We start from the raw sequence: 12,210 nt of genomic DNA, 5'->3' as shown, positions 1-12,210 counted from the left end.
GAGGTGTACTATAGTAGTAGATACCAGAGGGGTGTAATATAGTAGTAGATGTAGTAGATACCAGAGGAGTGTACTATAGTAGTAGATACCAGAGGGGTGTACTATAGTAGTAGATACCAGAGGGGTGTACTGTAGTAGTAGATACCAGAGGGGTGTACTATAGTAGTAGATACCAGAGGGGTGTACTATAGAAGTAGATACCAGAGGGGTGTACTATAGTAGTAGATACCAGAGGGGTGTAGTAGATACCAGAGGGTGTACTATAGTAGTAGATACCAGAGGGGTGTACTATAGTAGTAGATACCAGAGGGGTGTACTATAGTAGTAGATACCAGAGGGGTGTACTATAGTAGTAGATACCAGAGGGGTATACTATAGTAGTAGATACCAGAGGGGTGTACTGTAGTAGTAGATACCAGAGGGGTGTACTATAGTAGTAGATACCAGAGGGGTGTACTATAGTAGTAGATACCAGAGGGGTGTACTATGGTAGTAGATACCAGAGGGGTGTACTGTAGTAGTAGATACCAGAGGGGTGTACTGTAGTAGTAGATACCAGAGGGGTGTACTATAGTAGTAGATACCAGAGGGGTGTACTGTAGTAGTAGATACCAGAGGGGTGTACTATAGTAGTAGATACCAGAGGGGTACCAGAGGGGTGTACTATAGTATTAGATACCAGAGGAGTACCAGAGGGGTGTACTATAGTAGTAGATACCAGAGGGGCGTACTATAGTAGTAGATACCAGAGGGGTATACTATAGTAGTAGATACCAGAGGGGCGTACTATAGTAGTAGATACCAGAGGGGTGTACTATAGTAGTAGATACCGGAGGGGTGTCCTATAGTAGTAGATACCAGAGGGGTGTACTATAGTAGTAGATACCAGAGGGGTATACTATAGTAGTAGATACCAGAGGGGTATACTATTGTAGTAGATACCAGAGGGGTGTACTATAGTAGTAGATACCAGAGGGGTGTACTGTAGTAGTAGATACCAGAGGGGTGTACTATAGTAGTAGATACCAGAGGGGTGTACTATAGTAGTAGATACCAGAGGGGTGTACTATAGTAGTATATACCAGAGGGGTGTACTATAGTAGTAGATACCAGAGGGGTGTACTGTAGTAGTAGATACCAGAGGGGTGTACTATAGTAGTAGATACCAGAGGGGTACCAGATGGGTGTACTATAGTAGTAGATACCAGAGGGGTGTACTATAGTAGTAGATACCAGAGGTGTGTACTGTAGTAGTAGATACCAGAGGGGTGTACTGTAGTAGTAGATACCAGAGGGGTGTACTATAGTAGTAGATACCAGAGGGGTGTACTATAGTAGTAGATACCAGAGGGGTGTACTATAGTAGTAGATACCAGAGGGGTGTACTATAGTAGTAGATACCAGAGGGGTATACTATAGTAGTAGATACCAGAGGGGTGTACTGTAGTAGTAGATACCAGAGGGGTGTACTATAGTAGTAGATACCAGAGGGGTGTACTATAGTAGTAGATACCAGGGGGGTGTAGTATAGTAGTAGATACCAGAGGGGTGTACTATAGTAGTAGATACCAGAGGGGTGTACTATAGTAGTAGATACCAGAGGGGTGTACTGTAGTAGTAGATACCAGAGGGGTGTACTATAGTAGTAGATACCAGAGGGGTATACTATAGTAGTAGATACCAGAGGGGTGTACTATAGTAGTAGATACCAGAGGGGTGTACTGTAGTAGTAGATACCAGAGGGCTGTACTATAGTAGTAGATACCAGAGAGGTGTACTATAGTAGTAGATACCAGAGAGGTGTACTATAGTAGTCGATACCAGAGGGGTGTACTATAGTAGTAGATGTAGTAGATACCAGAGGAGTGTACTATAGTAGTAGATACCAGAGGGGTGTACTATAGTAGTAGATACCAGAGGGGTGTACTGTAGTAGTAGATACCAGAGGGGTGTACTGTAGTAGTAGATACCAGAGGGGTGTACTGTAGTAGTAGATACCAGAGGGGTGTACTATAGTAGTAGATACCAGAGGGGTGTACTATAGTAGTTAGATGTAGTAGATACCAGAGGGGTGTACTATAGTAGTAGATACCAGAGGGGTGTACTATAGTAGTAGATACCAGAGGGGTGTACTATAGTAGTAGATACCAGAGGGGTGTACTATAGTAGTAGATGTAGTAGATACCAGAGGGGTGTACTATAGTAGTAGATACCAGAGGGGTGTACTATAGTAGTAGATGTAGTAGATACCAGAGGGGTGTACTATAGTTGTAGATACCAGAGGGGTGTACTATAGTAGTAGATACCAGAGGGGTGTAGTAGATACCAGAGGGTGTACTATAGTAGTAGATACCAGAGGGGTGTACTATAGTAGTAGATACCAGAGGGGTGTACTATAGTAGTAGATACCAGAGGGGTGTACTATAGTAGTAGATACCAGAGGGGTGTACTATAGTAGTAGATACCAGAGGGGTATACTATAGTAGTAGATACCAGAGGGGTGTACTGTAGTAGTAGATACCAGAGGGGTGTACTATAGTAGTAGATACCAGAGGGGTGTACTATGGTAGTAGATACCAGAGGGGTGTACTATGGTAGTAGATACCAGAGGGGTGTACTGTAGTAGTAGATACCAGAGGGGTGTACTGTAGTAGTAGATACCAGAGGGGTGTACTGTAGTAGTAGATACCAGAGGGGTGTACTATAGTAGTAGATACCAGAGGGGTGTACTATAGTAGTAGATACCAGAGGGGTGTACTATAGTAGTAGATACCAGAGGGGTGTACTATAGTAGTAGATACCAGAGAGGTGTACTATAGTAGTAGATACCAGAGGGGTGTACTATAGTAGAAGATGTAGTAGATACCAGAGGAGTGTACTATAGTAGTAGATACCAGAGGGGTGTACTATAGTAGTAGATACCAGAGGGGTGTACTGTAGTAGTAGATACCAGAGGGGTGTACTATAGTAGTAGATACCAGAGGGGTGTACTATAGTAGTAGATACCAGAGGGGTATACTATAGTAGTAGATACCAGAGGGGTGTACTATAGTAGTAGATACCAAAGGGGTGTACTATAGTAGTATATACCAGAGGGGTGTACTATAGTAGTAGATACCAGAGGGGTGTACTGTAGTAGTAGATACCAGAGGGGTGTACTGTAGTAGTAGATACCAGAGGGGTGTACTGTAGTAGTAGATACCAGAGGGGTGTACTATAGTAGTAGATACCAGAGGGGTGTACTATAGTAGTTAGATGTAGTAGATACCAGAGGGGTGTACTATAGTATTAGATACCAGAGGGGTGTACTATAGTAGTAGATACCAGAGGGGTGTACTATAGTAGTAGATACCAGAGGGGTGTACTATAGTAGTAGATGTAGTAGATACCAGAGGGGTGTACTATAGTAGTAGATACCAGAGGGGTGTACTATAGTAGTAGATGTAGTAGATACCAGAGGGGTGTACTATAGTTGTAGATACCAGAGGGGTGTACTATAGTAGTAGATACCAGAGGGGTGTACTATAGTAGTAGATGTAGTAGATACCAGAGGGGTGTACTATAGTAGTAGATACCAGAGGGGTGTACTATAGTAGTAGGCACCAGAGGGGTGTACAATAGTAGTAGATACCAGAGGGGTGTACTATAGTAGTAGATACCAGAGGGGTGTACTATAGTAGTATATACCAGAGGGGTGTACTATAGTTGTAGATACCAGAGGGGTGTACTATAGTAGTAGATACCAGAGGGGTGTACTATAGTAGTAGATACCAGAGGGGTGTACTATAGTAGTAGATACCAGAGGGGTGTACTATAGTAGTAGATACCAAAGGGGTTTACTGTAGTAGTAGATACCAGAGGGGTGTACTATAGTAGTAGATACCAGAGGGGTGTACTATAGTAGTAGATACCAGAGGGGTGTACTATAGTAGTAGATACCAGAGGGGTGTACTATAGTAGTAGATACCAGAGAGGTGTACTATAGTAGTAGATACCAGAGGGGTGTACTATAGTAGTAGATACCAGAGGGGTGTACTATGGTAGTAGATACCAGAGGGGTGTACTATAGTAGTAGATACCAGAGGGGTGTACTATAGTAGTAGATACCAGAGGGGTGTACTATAGTAGTAGATACCAGAGGGGTGTACTATAGTAGTAGATACCAGAGGGGTGTACTATAGTAGTAGATGTAGTAGATACCAGAGGGGTGTACTATAGTAGTAGATACCAGAGGGGTGTACTATAGTAGTAGATGTAGTAGATACCAGAGGGGTGTACTATAGTTGTAGATACCAGAGGGGTGTACTATAGTAGTAGATACCAGAGGGGTGTACTATAGTAGTAGATGTAGTAGATACCAGAGGGGTGTACTATAGTAGTAGATACCAGAGGGGTGTACTATAGTAGTAGGCACCAGAGGGGTGTACTATAGTAGTAGATACCAGAGGGGTGTACTATAGTAGTAGATACCAGAGGGGTGTACTATAGTAGTATATACCAGAGGGGTGTACTATAGTAGTAGATACCAGAGGGGTGTACTATAGTAGTAGATACCAGAGGGGTGTACTATAGTAGTAGATACCAGAGGGGTGTACTATAGTAGTAGATACCAGAGGGGTGTACTATAGTAGTAGATACCAAAGGGGTTTACTGTAGTAGTAGATACCAGAGGGGTGTACTATAGTAGTAGATACCAGAGGGGTGTACTATAGTAGTAGATACCAGAGGGGTGTACTATAGTAGTAGATACCAGAGGGGTGTACTATAGTAGTAGATACCAGAGAGGTGTACTATAGTAGTAGATACCAGAGGGGTGTACTATAGTAGTAGATACCAGAGGGGTGTACTATGGTAGTAGATACCAGAGGGGTGTACTATAGTAGTAGATACCAGAGGGGTGTACTATAGTAGTAGATACCAGAGGGGTGTACTATAGTAGTAGATACCAGAGGGGTGTACTATAGTAGTAGATACCAGAGGGGTGTACTATAGTAGTAGATACCAGAGGGGTATACTATAGTAGTAGATACCAGAGGGGTGTACTATAGTAGTAGATACCAGAGGGGTGTACTATAGTAGTAGATACCAGAGGGGTGTACTATAGTAGTAGATACCAGAGGGGTGTACTATAGTAGTAGATACCAGAGAGGTGTACTATAGTAGTAGATACCAGAGGGGTGTACTATAGTAGTAGATACCAGATGGGTATATTATAGTAGTAGATACCAGAGGGGTGTACTATAGTAGTAGATACCAGAGGGGTGTACTATAGTAGTAGATACCAGAGGGGTGTACTATAGTAGTAGATACCAGAGGGGTGTACTATAGTAGTAGATACCAGAGTATATTCCATATAGTCACATTCATTATGATCTAGGATCAGGTCCTCCCTGTCCATATAGTCACATTCATTATGATCTAGGATCAGGTCCTCCCCTGTCCATATAGTCACATTCATTATGATCTAGGATAAGGTTCTCCCCTGTCCATATAGTCACATTCATTATGATCTAGGATCAGGTCCTCCCCTGTCCATATAGTCACATTCATTATGATCTAGGATCAGGTCCTCCCCTGTCCATATAGTCATATTCATTATGATCTAGGATCAGGTCCTCCCCTGTCCATATAGTCACATTCATTATGATCTAGGATCAGGTCCCCCCCCCCCCTCTCTGTCCATATAGTCACATTCATTATGATCTAGGATCAGGTCCTCCCCTGTCCATATAGTCACATTCATTATGATCTAGGATCAGGTCCTCCCCTGTCCATATAGTCATATTCATTATGATCTAGGATCAGGTCCTCCCCTGTCCATATAGTCACATTCATTATGATCTAGGATCAGGTCCCCCCCTGTCCATATAGTCACATTCATTATGATCTAGGATCAGGTCCCCCCCTGTCCATATAATATTCATTATGATCTAGGATCAGGTCCCCCCCTGTCCATATAGTCATATTCATTATGATCTAGGATCAGGTCCCCCCCTGTCCATATAGTCACATTCATTATGATCTAGGATCAGGTCCCCTCCGTTCATATAGTCACATTCATTATGATCTAGGATCAGGTCCTCCCCTGTCCATATAGTCACATTCATTATGATCTAGGATCAGGTCCTCCCCTGTCCATATAGTCATTCATTATGATCTAGGATCAGGTCCTCCCTGTTCATATAGTCATATTCATTATGATCTAAAAGGCAAAACTGATCCTAGACCATTACTCCTACTCTGAGACGCTTGATAACTACGAGCCCTTGAAGCTTATTGTCTTGGGGCAATGTTTTATTTGTGTCGTTCCCACTAAAAGGTGCCATGTCTGGAGGGTTCAACTTCCAGGTGAACGACGGCGTGAACTTTGCCCCCCGACAGATCTTCAGCATCACAGCCAGCGCCCTGGTCCTCAGCCTGGAGATTAACAGACCTCTCAAGGTGTTCCCAGGTAACTAACTCCTCCCCTTTTAAATAAAAGGTAGTTCCACCTCTTAACTAGATAGCGCCTTCCTGGTAACCCTTTGCCCTTTAACCTGGTTCTGTAGCTCCTCCCCTTAGCAACGTGAGGTGCGTTCAGTTCGCTTTAACTTTTACTACGTTGCGGAATGGTTTGTACCGAACGACACGTTTCCCCCCCCAAAAAACGTTCTTGTACAGATTTTTTAAGGTACGTTTGCTCCCGTTTGATGGGTGTGGCGAGGTGTGGCTTGACAACAAATGAGTGACGTATTTAAAGAGAAGTGGCCATGCTGACAGCGTTCCCCAACCCACAACCCCACCCCGTTTAAAAAAATAAAAACCTGTCCGTCCAGTACAGCACTGTTTCCGTTGAATTGAACGTTCCAGAACGTTCTGAACGCAGCTCTGGTACTCAATCTGGAGAACAAGGTGTTCCAAGCACTGGAGGCTGGTGGGAGCAGCTATAGAAGGACGTGCTTATTGTAATGGCTGGAATGGACTAACCCGGGTGACCCACAGTAACCCCTCCTTTAGATAGATAGGCCTACTGCATTTGCCCAATCACTTTAAAGTACTACTTAAGTCGTTTTTGGGGGGTATCTGTACTTTACTATTTACATCACTACATTCCTAAAGAAAATAATGTACTTTTTACTCCATACATTTTCCCTGACACCCAAAAGTACTTGTTACAATTTTAATGCTTAGCAGGACAGGAAATGGTCCAATTTACATACTTATCAAGATGAAATCCCTGGTCATCCCTGCTGCCTCTGATCTGACGGACTCACTAAAACACAAATAATTCATTTGAAAATGATGTCTGAGTGTTGGAGTGTGCCCCTGGCTATCCATACATTAAAAAAAAAACAGGACAATTGTGCCATCTAGTTTGTTTAATTTAAGGAATTTGAAATGATTCATACTTGTACTTTTTGATACTTAAATATATTTTAGCAATTGCATTTACTTTTGATAGTATATTTAAAACCAAATAATTTTAGACTGTTACTGAAGTAGTATTTTACTGGGTGACTTTCACTTGAGTTATTTTCTATTTAAAGGTATCTTGTCTCAAGTATGACATTTGGAGACTTTTTCCACCACTGCCAATCACAAAATGGACTCCTCCTAGCCTCTACCCCCATATGCACTGGTAGAGATGTGAAAGGCAATGGCGGCTCCTCAGAGGAGGAAAAGGGAGGATCTTCCTCAGTGAATTTAATAAAAAAGTGAAACATTAAAGTTTAGATAAACTATACTGAATTTATCCACTTGACCAAATAATTGATTAAAACACACCGTTTTGCAATGAAGGTCTACAGTAGCCTCAACAGCATTCTGTAGGGTAGCACCATGGTGTAGCCGGAGGACAGCTAGCTTCCGTCCTCCTCTGGGTACATTGACTTCAATACAAAACCTAGGAGGCTCATGGTTCTTACCCCCTTCCATAGACTTACACAGTAATTATAACAACTTCCAGAGAACGTCCTCCAGCCTATTTGGTATTTGAATAGGATCCCCATTAGCTGTGGCAAAATCAGCAACTACTCTTCCTGGGGTCAAAACATGAAACATAATACAGAATGACATAATACAGAACATCATTAGACTAGAACAGCTCAAGGACAGAACTACATACATTTTGTAAAAAGCCACACGTAGCCTACATATCAATACATACACACAAACTATCTAGGTCCAATAGGGGAGAGGCGTTGTTTCGCGAGGTGTTGCTTTATCTGTTTTCTGAAACCAGGTTTGCTGTTTATTTGAGCAATATGAGATGAGAGGAAGTTCCTATCAGAGCTCTTACAGCATGAACTGACATGTTGGCCACCCAATCAGAGGATCAGAGAATTAATATAGTACTGAAAGCATAAGCTACATCTAGCTAGCACTGCAGTGCATCAAATGTGCTGAGTAGTTGACTCAAAGAGAGGGAAAGACAACCGTTTTTAACAAATACATTTCTTCCAAAATGAAGGGCGAGAGAGAGAGAGAGAGAGAGAGAGAGAGAGAGAGAGAGAGAGAGAGAGAGAGAGGAGAGAGAGAGAGAGAGGAGAGAGAGGAGAGAGAGAGAGAGAGAGAGAGAGAGAGAGAGAGAGAGAGAGAGAGAGAGAGAGGAGAGAGAGAGAGAGAGAGAGAGAGAGAGAGAGAGAGGAGAGAGAGAGCGAGAGAGAGAGAGAGAGAGAGAGAGAGAGAGAGAGAGAGAGAGAGAGAGAGAGAGAGAGAGAGAGAGAGAGAGAGAGAGAGAGAGAGATTTTGTAGTATATATTTCTTTTCACTTACTTAGCTAGCATCGAATGCAGCTGACCACACCTTTGGCCAATAGAAACTCTTGTTTGTAACTGTTGGACTAATGATGACGTCCTATATATCAGCTAGACGCAGGCAAGAGTGTACATCGCGCTATTGAATGTGTCACGGTCTTTCACCAAAATTCTCTCAACCTGCGGCTCCTACGTTGTAAACGTTCGCTCATAGGCTAGGTTGTAGCAACCTCGTGATGGGTACAGGGAAAATTAGAGTATCATGTAGTAGCCTAAACCTATCAATGTTATGTTGAACTGGGTGAATGGAATAATGATTGACAGTCATACAATATGCTGTAATAGAAAATAAGTCCATGCTCATAGTAAAATAATCATCCTCCCTCATCTTAAAACGGCAACAAACGCCGCTGGTGAAATGACTAAATAGATGAAACAGATATATATATATATTTTTAGAATGTGTATAAATTGAACTTCCTCATTCTGGTCAAATGCTATGGTCTGTGACTGGTTTCCAACAGGAAACCTACCATTGACCAATATAGCGATTTTTATCAGTAGCTTCACTTAGTTAGTCTCATGTATGTCGAAATAGAAGGATGGTTGGTAGCACCTGTGTACAAGTCCGCCACGTATAAATCCACCGTTCCGTCATTGCGTTCTATAACTGTTCTCTCTCTCTCCATTTTCTTATTTTTATTCCGTTTAGTCGCATGATTTATTATTTACAGTACTTTTGACAGTCATCTGTGCAGCCAGACTTACTTGCCATACCTTTTTGCCTCGTCCCCCTCAACCATACCATTGTTCAATTCCTCATCAATCCAAAGGGTATTTAACAGTTTTTACAGTCATTTTCTTAATAATGGCTGCGTGCTTATTAGTAACTGGGATAAGTAGTTTCATAAATGTGTCAAGTACAGCGTCTGGTTGCTCCTCATTATACACCACAGACCAACAAATAATCTTTACATCAACATATGAATCACTACAAAACTTATTGTATGACCTCTTATACAATATATTAGGCCCAGACTTTGGTTTTCCTAGATATGGCTACTATATTATGAGGGAATTGCTTTAGAGCAGATTTCAGTTTATTTTTTTTATTTTTTTGTGTGAAAATCAATACATGTTGATGATTTCATTCCTGTGCTGTTTTGTAAAATACCCTGGTAGGTTGACTGATAACCTGGTTTACAGTAGGTTGACTGATAACCTGGTTTACAGTAGGTTGACTGATAACCTGGTTTACAGTAGGTTGACTGATAACCTGGTTTACAGTAGGTTGACTGATAACCAGGTTTCTGGCACTGGTTTACAGTAGGTTGACTGATAACCAGGTTTACAGTAGGTTGACTGATAACCTGGTTTCTGGCACTGGTTTACAGTAGGTTGACTGATAACCTGGTTTCAGGCACTGGTTTACAGTAGGTTGACTGATAACCTGGTTTCAGGCACTGGTTTACAGTAGGTTGTCTGATAACCAGGTTTCAGGCACTGGTTTACAGTAGGTTGTCTGATAACCAGGTTTCAGGCACTGGTTTACAGTAGGTTGTCTGATAACCAGGTTTCAGGCACTGGTTTACAGTAGGTTGACTGATAACCAGGTTTCAAGGACTGGTTTACAGTAGGTTGACTGATAACCAGGTTTCAAGGACTGGTTTACAGTAGGTTGACTGATAACCAGGTTTCTGGCACTGGTTTACAGTAGGTTGACTGATAACCAGGTTTCAGGCACTGGTTTACAGTAGGTTGTCTGATAACCAGGTTTCAGGCACTGGTTTACAGTAGGTTGACTGATAACCAGGTTTCAGGCACTGGTTTACAGTAGGTTGACTGATAACCAGGTTTCTGGTTTACAGTTTGAAGCTTTTTCTTGAGTGGACAGTTTGATGAAAGTCAGTCCATATTTAGGTGTCGGACTCTGTGTGTTTTTGATCTCTCTCATTATTTCAAATGTTTGTTTGGTTGAAGTCAACCGCACAACAGGAACTAGTATTCTCTGTCCTATATATTCATCTTCCTTCTTCTTCTTCTTCTTTTATTTTTATATTGAATGTCAATGTTTTAGTTCCTTATTTTGACAGTAATATTGACAAAAGACATCTACCCCCCCCCCCCTCCCCATCAATGTCAGTATTTGAACACTGAACATTTCAGTTGAAATACTTTTAAAGACAAAATAAAAACAATTTACAGACTTATTAGGCCACATTGCTGACCTGGGTGTGAGCGAGAGAGGAGAGTCATGACTCGTGAAGGTTTGCCAGTCATACGTGCCAGGACAGTCAGAGATTGGCTGTATGAGATGTTTTATAAACCATGTCACAGACCTCTGTGTGATCAGTATACACCTAGTCGACAAAACATGAAGAACAACTTCCTATTATTGCGTTGCACCCCCCCTCCTTTTTGCCCTCAGAACAGCTTCAAATCGTCGGGGAATGGATTCTACAAGGTGTCAAAAGCGTTCCACAGGAATGCTGGCCCTTGTTGACTCCAATGCTTCCCACAGTTGTGTCTAGTTGGCTGGATGTCCATTGGGTGGTGGACCATTCTTGATAAACACGGGAAACTGTTAAGCGTGGAAAAACCCAGCAGCGTTGTAGTTCTTGACATAAACCGGTGCGCCTGGCAGCTACTACCACACCCTGTTCAAAGGCACTTCAATATTTTGTCTTGCCCGTTCACCCTCAATGGCACACATAGAAATCAAATTGTATTAGTCACGTGCGCCGAATACAACAGGTGTAGACAGTGAAATGCTTACTTATGAGCCCCTAACCAACAATGCAGTTTAAAGAAGAGAAAAAAAAAAACATATAATAATATTAATAAAAAAATACGAATAAGAAATAAAAGTAACAAGTAATTAAAGAGCAGCTGTAAAATGACAATAGCGAGACTATATACAAGGGGGTACCGGTACAGAGTCAATGTGCAGGGGCACCGGTTAGTTGAGGTAATTGAGGTAATATGTAGGTAGAGTTATTAAAGTGACTATGCATAGATAATAACAGAGAGTAGCAGCGGTGTAAAAGAGGGGGGGAAATGCACGTAGTCTGGGTAGCTATTTGATTAAATGTTCAGCAGTCTTATGGCTTGGGGGTAGAAGCTGTTTAGAAGCCTCTTGGACCTAGACTTGGCGCTCCAGTACCACTTGTCATGCGGTAGCAGAGAGAACAGTCTATGACTAGGGTGGCTGGAGTCTTTAACAATTTTTAGGATCCTCTGACACCGCCTGGTATACAGGTCCTGGATGGCAGGAAGCTTTGCCCCAGTGATGTACTGGACGGTACGCACTACCCTCTGTAGTGCCTTGCGGTCGGAGGCCAAGCAGTTACCATACCAGGCAGTGATGCAACCAGTCAGGATGCTCTTGATGGTGCAGCTGTAGAATCCTTTGAGGATCTGAGGACCCATTCCAAATCTTTTCAGTCTCCTGAGGAGGAATAGGTTTAGTCGTGCC

At 42.3% G+C, this 12,210-nt stretch overlaps 1 protein-coding gene across 1 annotated transcript in view; it reads left to right on the top strand.

Moving 5' to 3' along the window:
- Positions 1-12,210, top strand: part of LOC129852749 (chondroitin sulfate proteoglycan 4-like) — a gene marked incomplete at its 5' end in the record, with an annotated part of 133,409 nt that overhangs the window by 102,157 nt on the left and 19,042 nt on the right. Inside the window, one exon of the mRNA XM_055918409.1 lies at positions 6,320-6,451. Within this exon, the coding sequence (XP_055774384.1) occupies positions 6,320-6,451 (132 nt within the window). The remainder of the gene's footprint in view (positions 1-6,319; positions 6,452-12,210) is intronic.

The sequence above is a fragment of the Salvelinus fontinalis genome, chromosome 4 (genome assembly GCF_029448725.1).
Source record: "Salvelinus fontinalis isolate EN_2023a chromosome 4, ASM2944872v1, whole genome shotgun sequence".
NCBI lineage: Eukaryota > Metazoa > Chordata > Actinopteri > Salmoniformes > Salmonidae > Salvelinus > Salvelinus fontinalis.
Note: the sequence above shows the minus strand (reverse complement) of the source record. Positions and strands in the feature narration are given on the sequence as shown.